At 39.3% G+C, this 7,972-nt stretch overlaps 1 protein-coding gene across 2 annotated transcripts in view; it reads right to left on the bottom strand.

Annotated features, from left to right (window-relative positions):
- Nucleotides 1–356: 356 nt before the first annotated feature.
- CDC123 (cell division cycle 123) overlaps nucleotides 357–7,972 on the bottom strand; it is a 35,332-nt gene continuing 27,716 nt past the window's right edge. For both annotated transcript variants that reach the window (XM_087764916.1, XM_087764917.1), the window contains 3 exons: nucleotides 4,031–4,159; nucleotides 2,056–2,193; nucleotides 357–1,243 (listed from right to left, as the gene is read on the bottom strand). In XM_087764916.1, the coding sequence (XP_087621042.1) occupies nucleotides 1,217–1,243; nucleotides 2,056–2,193; nucleotides 4,031–4,159 (294 nt within the window). In that variant the 3' untranslated portion in view covers nucleotides 357–1,216. The remainder of the gene's footprint in view (nucleotides 1,244–2,055; nucleotides 2,194–4,030; nucleotides 4,160–7,972) is intronic.

The following is a 7,972-nucleotide window of genomic DNA, read 5'->3' as shown; positions in this document are numbered from 1 at the left end:
CACACACAAAGTATCACATAGCTGGTTTGAAATAGAAACCAATTTCCATGGGCAATAAACACCTCCAAATGTCCTTTCGTTTCAACAGGAATTGTTGAAACAAATTGCTGATGCCATGCAAACACCTATATCCAAGTTAGTTGGTTCTTCATCTGAAATTGTGTCCCCCCCACCCATCCCCCATAACAGCAATCAGTAACAAGAACTTCTGCTCCCCTAAACTTAAGTCAAGCTTGCTTTTATAGAAAGAACATGAAGTACCACATGAATATAGAATTTTAAGAGCTGAAAGAGTAATCATTTTCTTAAGAAACTCAAGAGACGCGATACAAAAGAAACAAGACTGAGTCCACACATAAAATCACAGGTTGATGTTATGTTTAACTATTTATGTTAAACCCACAGCTGATGTCTGATTATGTAACGATGTTAAAAAATAAGTTTCAAGAAAGCTTTACTATGAAAATGAAATTAAATTTGGTGAAGTTTAACAAATTTCATAGCTTTAGCTGCTGTGAAAATATTACTTTGCTTGAAATGCATTCAGAATTTCAAATTCCTGAAATGCAAAAGTTTCAAACCTTAAGTAGTCTACTGTAGCTATAGCTGTTCTCTGAAATGAAGTATTAGCCCGCATAACAAGGAAAACAAAAATCCCTTCTCCACTTTTTATTCTTTTCTTTTCTTACATAAAGGAAGGATGAGAAGTGCTCCCAAAACAAAGTCAATTTACAGTTTTAAAAGGTTACTACAGAAAAAAAGTGTACATTCCTTTCTTTCCTTGTGACTATACTGTATTTTACGCAAGACTAGGACTAAATTCAGAGAATGCTTGATGTTTTAACTGCACAAGCATTAAATGTTGTCATATTTATCACCGAAGAGTCCGATGGCATACTTCAATGGCATCAATCTTCACATTATGAGATGGGAAAGCAGTCGTTCAGTTGCACTCAGATTGTTGCTTGCTTGCACCATGGTATAATTGCATTTAACCCAGAATCCAGTGAGAACTCACCCTGACCTTTCATGTTTCCCTGAAAAAGCTTTTCTATACTTTCATATAAACCAACAGACACACAGGGCAAACACCTCTTCAGTTCTTTCATTGACTATAAAAAGCAGGTTTTCTTTAAATCGATAGCTTAATAGTTATGCTAAATATAGCTTTTGCCACATTTCTTGCTTGTAATTCAATGTAATGCTTCTTGATACCTCAGTCATCATCTTGCTGATTTCTTTTCTGTCAACAGAACAGGAGAGTTCATAACGTTAGGACACAGTTATCTGAAGTAAGAGCACTAATACATCATGACAAGTGTTTCCAGATACAATGGATATTAGACAATGACTGTATTTCTAAGCCATTTTTTGCATGGTAAGAGATAATGTTTCCAGCAAATGGAACAGAGCAATATCAACCCTCTCCCCCATCCCAAACTATAGGATTTTATTTCCAGTAAAGAACAAGATTTGCCTTGTATGTTAACCAACAGAATATACAAGAACCAGAAAACACAGTGGTGGTGGACGAAGTCAGTGGTCAAGATGAAGGCAACCTGCCCTCTCTTCCCTAGCTTACAAAGATATCATGTTTTCATGTCACTGTTCATCAAAGGAACAACAAAATTGTAATGAAAAAGGCACAAGTGTTTAAGGTTGTTTCCTAATATACTTATTTTTTAACTTTTAAAGAAGTTCTTAAAAGCATTAGCTTCAGCCATTCAAAAAATACATTTCCATTTATACTACATATGTATTTACATTTAAATAAGAAAGAAAACAGCTAGGTCCTTCAGTAAGATTTGTCAAACTACATTCACTGCTTCCCATAAAGACAAAATTAATTAACTGAAGTGAGATCAGTGTGAAAGCTTGCTCTTAATCACTTAAAAAAAAAAAAAAATCAACCCAACAATACATTGTATGATGGCTTATACATTACTTTTCTGTAATTATGTAGCCTGTGTTAATTACAAAAGCACAATTCCAGGCACTTTGATGTTGCCATTTCACAAAGATGGAAGGTCAGAAATTTTTTTCACTACTTCTTACCAGTTTAAGAAAGTCAATTAATTTGTGAACATCCTCTCCTGTAGAAAGGTCCACAAAATCTTTCGGCAGTCGGTAACTCAGGTATGGACTAGGCTGGACAGTAACTTTACTGTTTGTACAACGGAAAACTGGATAGTCCTTTGGAAAAGATATTGGATAAGACAAGAACAGTGCATGTGAATAAAGCTAGCAATGTTTCTTGAACTCCTTCGTGAGATTGTCCGAGTCACTTTGCCAATGAGTTTATTTGGAATTCATTCAATTAAACCTGCACTTTCTAAAAATTGTGGTTTTATTAAAAACTTTGCCCACTTAAAAGCAAAAGTTAAAATGTTAATAACAGTCAAATAAAGGCATTCATTCCCTCACTTTAAAGTTTCTACAATATATCAATTATTAATGCATTTAATATACATACGCTTATAACACTGCTGTAATAATGGAGCTATAAGGAACTTTGGGCAATAGTATCTACATAAATAAGTAGATAAAGAAAACCTTTACGATAGAATCCCTGAACTTGTCTTCACAGGTTCCCTGTTTAAATTCATGTTTGCAAATATAACCTTACTAAAATTATGATAAGCTTTCCAACCATTTTACTTACTGAAGGAAAAAATATCTCTATAAAATATCCAGAAATATCTCTAAATGCTCAACTGTAACAATAGGTTTTGGGTAACTTGATATAATTTTCAGTTCAACACATTGACATGCAACGTAATTGCCCACTGTATGGCAACAAACAGATCATTTTAAAGACAGAAGTTCAGTAGCTTCACATCAGAGTCTGTGATCGGATGTAAGCCGAAGCATGAAGACAAGCCATTCTACTTTTCATCCAGGCTTACACCAGAGAAAATGGTGTAAAGTGTCTGGCACTGAGAAAAAGAAATCCTCAAAACAAAGTTCACGTGTCCCATGGACAGCTCAAGAATTGGGAGTGTGTTTTAACAAAGGAGACACAGCTTTCAGCAGGAAGGTTCATTGAATGGGTTTTCATAAGCAATAGCCACATGGTGAGACTAAGAGAAAATGGCATGAATGATAGCCTGCAGAGTGGCGTATTTCCCTTTCAATGTGTTATGAAAATGATGACAGAACTAAAGCAAAGCTCAAATGTTAATCAGCTCGATAAAGTATGTCATTTCAGTCACCTCTAATGCAGTTGAATAGCTAGAAAATAAAGAAAAGCCCATACTATCTGACTAGCCATCTCTCCTCAGACAACTACCAAGTGTTTCCCAAGATCAAGTAACGTGCTACTTTACATCTTCTATCCAGCTGTCCAAGGACTCGTTGAGATGCGAGGACTCGGTCTCAAGCACGCAGTGAGAAAAAAGCTGGAGTACAAATAAATGAAGACTATTTCTCCCTCTCTGTAATAACGGGAAGTTATTTGTTTTTACGGAGGCAATGCAGCTTGGAAGAGGGATAGAAAAGCCCTGCTCTGCAAGTCCAGGGAGTTCAACCAGAGGACAAGGCTTCCCTGAGGGTATTCGATATGAGGAAGAGAAGGAAGTTAAGCTTCTTTTTGCCTCCCCTCAAACATAAATCTGGAGCTCTGGGAAACTGTATGACAGATATCAGGAACAAAGCAGAACTTAAACTGATTAAATAGAAAAGTAACAGATTTTAAGAGAAATTGAAAAGAGCGCATCAAAACTGCATAAAAGCAAGTTTCAGGGCGTCTCCTTCACAATGTGGTCAAAGCTGCAACAGGGGCTTGTACCGTTTGAACTAAAAATTCCCTTGCAGGCATCTAAAACTAGCATGTGATACTTGTTGAGGTTAACTACTGTCTAATAAGGCAGATTCTACTTACAAAGAGTTTGTGTTTCATGAGTTAAGGACATCCATTTACTTCAATGGGATTTTCATCACAATTTGATTATAACAAAGAAAGAAAGAAAAAAAAGAAAAGCCATAAGGCCTGCTGGATTTGTTAGCCAGCCTCCCTCACCGCAGGGCTTACCTGTTCCGTTGCTTCCCCTTCACCCTGGTCTCCTTTCAAGTTCTTCCCAGAGGTCAGTTCTTCCCATGTAAACAGCAGGGAGTCTGTTACTTCACCAAATGGGTTAAAATCTATTAACCAAATTTTACCCTGCAATGGAACAATAGAAGAATTAAAACAAGCCACAGAATTAAAACAAAAAAAAAAAGGAAAAAAAATCAGAATACACATATGTTACTGTAGTATGCTTGGTCTTTAGATAAAGAGATGTCAAAATTGAAATCACCTGGTTTTAAGCACTTAAAATATTCTAGCATCCTTTACATTAGGCACAGTTTTAAAACACAGCAAGCTATGACTTACTAATTTTTTTTTATTTTTTTTTTTAAACAGAAGATCAGACAGAGCTCAAATAAACTAAACTCAGTTCTGTGCAAGGTGCTTCCAGATGAGACCACAGAAATTCTGTCTAATGCCCATGGTCCTCCAAGATTCCCAGACAGCATGAACATGGAAGGGGAAGGGGGGGCAACCAAACACAAACCTCAACCAAAAATCCCCACCCACACAGGGATTTTGCTTTCCATCAAAAGCCACCTCAGCACTGCTGTCCATTCAGCAGTCTACAAGAATTGCTGTTCTTGGGCTCAGAGGGGACTCTGAAAATACAGAGCAGGGTCTGCAAAATGCTAGTGGAGATCATGAAAGCTGAAAGGTGCTGCACAGATATAGGTAAATAAAGAATAACTTAAAGGCATTTTTAGTATAGCCATTACGCATAGTCCAGGCTAGTTTCTCCTGCCTCATCTCTAATATATTTGTGTTCCAAGCAGTTCTGGTAGTATGCACAACAGCAGGCCTGTTTTACAAGTGAAAAATGAAAGCAGAGAGACTAACATGACTTATTAAAGGTAACAGAGATGCCTGCGGAGGAGCAAAAAATAGTTTGAGTTCCTTGAACCACCTCATGGTGCAACCCCCAGCACAGGGCCATCTTTTCTTACCCAAGAGCGTGTCATCTATTCTAATACAACAAAACGTTATAATAAACTATAATGAAATAGGAATACAACTGGTAGTAAGAATTTGCAAAACAACCATGGCATCTGGAAGAAGTCAGATCTATCAAATACGGAAAGAAAAAGGTTACTGTAACATAAGCAGGACTGAAGGGGTTTATTGTGTTTATTAAAGATCAACTGAAATTGGAAACCAAAGCCGAAGACCATATAGCTACTAGAAATTTATTTTGCTTTTTCTTTCTTTCCCTCATTCCTGAAGGATCTTCTTTCTTTAAGAGAACCTTCCTGTCTTGGTACAAACAGCAAACATCTTCAATGACTTACACTACAGCCATCTGGTTTCTAACTTATAAAGATGCTTTTGAAGCCTTCAGTCACAGGGTAACATGGAGACTTCCTCTCCCACCCACACTGCCTAGGCCACCCCCACAGGCACTAACGCACCATAGAGTAGGAAACGCATGGAAACCCATACAACAGAGAGCAGAAATGCTCTGGCTGGTCTGTTATCATCCACAGCGAGTTACTCATGCAGGTGGGGGGAGTCCCAGCACAGATGAAACCAGTGACATTACTTGTAGACTGGAGCGGAGCCAGCACCCCAACCGGTGAGTGTGGTTGCACGCAGGCTTTCGCAGGTCTCTCTCTCGGCAGATTCATGGGGTACAGCTCTCGCAGAGCAAATTTGAAGAAGCCAATGCACCACAACAGCAGCAGTGAAACCAAACGGCTACAAAAGAAACTGCGAATTGTGGGGACACCGACCTGAGTGGTTTCTCACTTGTTTCTGCACGGCTAAGTTGCGACACCTCTGCACTAATATTGACACCATTGGTGCAGAGAGCAAACCGGGGCAAGCTCTGCTATCATTTTCCACCTCTGTTCCTCTTCAAAAGGCAGTCACAAATTCTCATTGTAAGTGATGTTTTACTTTTGCTAATGGGGACATCTTGTTAGCTCCAAGGCAGCAGGAGGAGGAATCTGTAATTTTAGATTCATTCTATCGCACTAGAAAAACAAGCTGATGAACCAATTTAATCACAGACAGAAGCGATGGCTGGCAAAGTTCGTTCAGCATTTCAGAGAATCTTTCCTTGCATCAGAAATGTTTATACTTAATAAAGGACTTCCCTGTGAAAGCCTTTCACAGAGAGTCCTCCTCACCACAAATACATACAGCTTTTTCATAGGAACTCAAGATCATTTCTCGAGAGAAGAAATGTACCCTGGAAAAAACTGAAAATTGGTTTTAAGACTACTGAAAGCGAGACCTGTTTTCTGTGAGCACCCAGCAATACTTTTCCCTCCCTGCAGACAGCAGTACACCATCTACAACACCAACTGCTTCCTTGAGATGGTCTTAAGTCTGCACTGAGCTTTGGTAGCTGCAAATTGGTAAGAAGTGGTAAAACAAACTAAAAATGCCTTTTTAGCGCTCATTAAAGGGAGTGTATATAACTCTGGGTCAGTAACCAAACTCTCTTTTCTTAAGATTAAATGCTCTTTCGAGTCTTACATGCAATGTCATGATTTAAATGTAGTTTCAGATGACTTGTGCTGTGTATCTAGAGAGCAGTAGTAAAGCTATTTATCTGCCATCTTCTGGTATTAGTAATCTTTGTCATATGAGAGCACAGAAATGCACAAGCCAGGAAAGCAAAGTTGTGCATATCTGGAGGGGGAAAAAAACAAACAAACAAACAAACAACCTGCATTACATAAGGTCTTTTTCTTCATCCTAAACCAGGAACCAATAGATTTACCATCTCATGTCAGCTTCACGCTTTGTTTTACTAAAGCATTAAGCAAGACGCTGCTGAAAGGAAGTGCCCATGACAAAGACTGTTTAAAGGAAGTTAAAAGATAGATAAAATGCAAACTGAACTGTTACATCTCCCTAACTCCAGCTGCACCTTCATGCACAGTGACAACGCTCACAAGCGGAGACACAAGCAGTAGTTTGCACGCTGGCAAGAGCAGCTGTGAGCTAGCAGCGGTCTGGAGCCCCTCACTGCATTTCTTTGTCTTACCACAGTGACTTGTCTTGAGCATGGTGACAAGTTGTTAACACCTGGGAGACGCAAAGAGCAACAGCAGATCTGATTCTCAGGCTTGTCAGCTGTTGCACAACGATTGTGAACTGCTAGCAGCACAAAAAAAGAAGTGGATCCAAATGAAAACAGGCTACCAGTCCTGCAACATAGCCTCTTTAGGACTAGGTCTCCAGATCATCTAGCTTGGAAGACTGTATGGCAGCGTTTCTTCTTTAAAAGACGGCTTGTCTGCAAAGTCAGGCACTAGCTCAGGTGAGCTCAGTGAAGAGAGCGTAACAGGAAAGGCAGACACATAAAAGCTTGTTCTCAACCAGGCCACCGCTGCTTCTACACCGCCCTCCAACTCAACGAGCAGGACCTGCGGCAGCCTACTCCATACCATCTCTCAAGGAACTAAAGCAAGCACGGGGAGGGGGTTGCTCTCGTTCACAACCATATCAAAGAACAAGCTTCTCCGAGCTGAATATTTAGAGTTCGAAGAATTTAAAATTAGCAGTCACTGGACATTTCTCTCATTCTGTAGGTGAGGTTGCCGTGCAACCAGCCTGATGAGGAGCACAGGCTCTGGAAATTAATCACACTCGGCAACACTCTATATTCTTTTGCTGCCTATAACTCACATACAAAGGGAGCGATGAATAATACAGTTGCAGACCACAAAAGTATGTGTGAAAGGAGGAGGATCTGACACACAAAGGGCTATCTGGCAGTTTACGAGACATGAGGGTAGAAGGGACCAAGAGATATCTACAAACAGATATATTTTATCTTGACAGATGAAGAAACACTGCTCATTTCAGATCACACAGGCTGAAACCTTTTACTTAAATCATCTGTCTTCATGCCTCAGCTGTGAGGCAGAGTACCCAACAGCAGAATCCGGTTCA

The sequence above is a fragment of the Nipponia nippon genome, unplaced genomic scaffold (assembly GCF_047370975.1).
Source record: "Nipponia nippon isolate SJK-2023a ecotype South Korea unplaced genomic scaffold, ASM4737097v1 scaffold_3, whole genome shotgun sequence".
Taxonomy (NCBI): Eukaryota; Metazoa; Chordata; class Aves; order Pelecaniformes; family Threskiornithidae; genus Nipponia; species Nipponia nippon.
The sequence above is the reverse complement of the archived record's forward strand: the minus strand, read 5'-3'. Positions and strand labels throughout refer to the sequence as shown.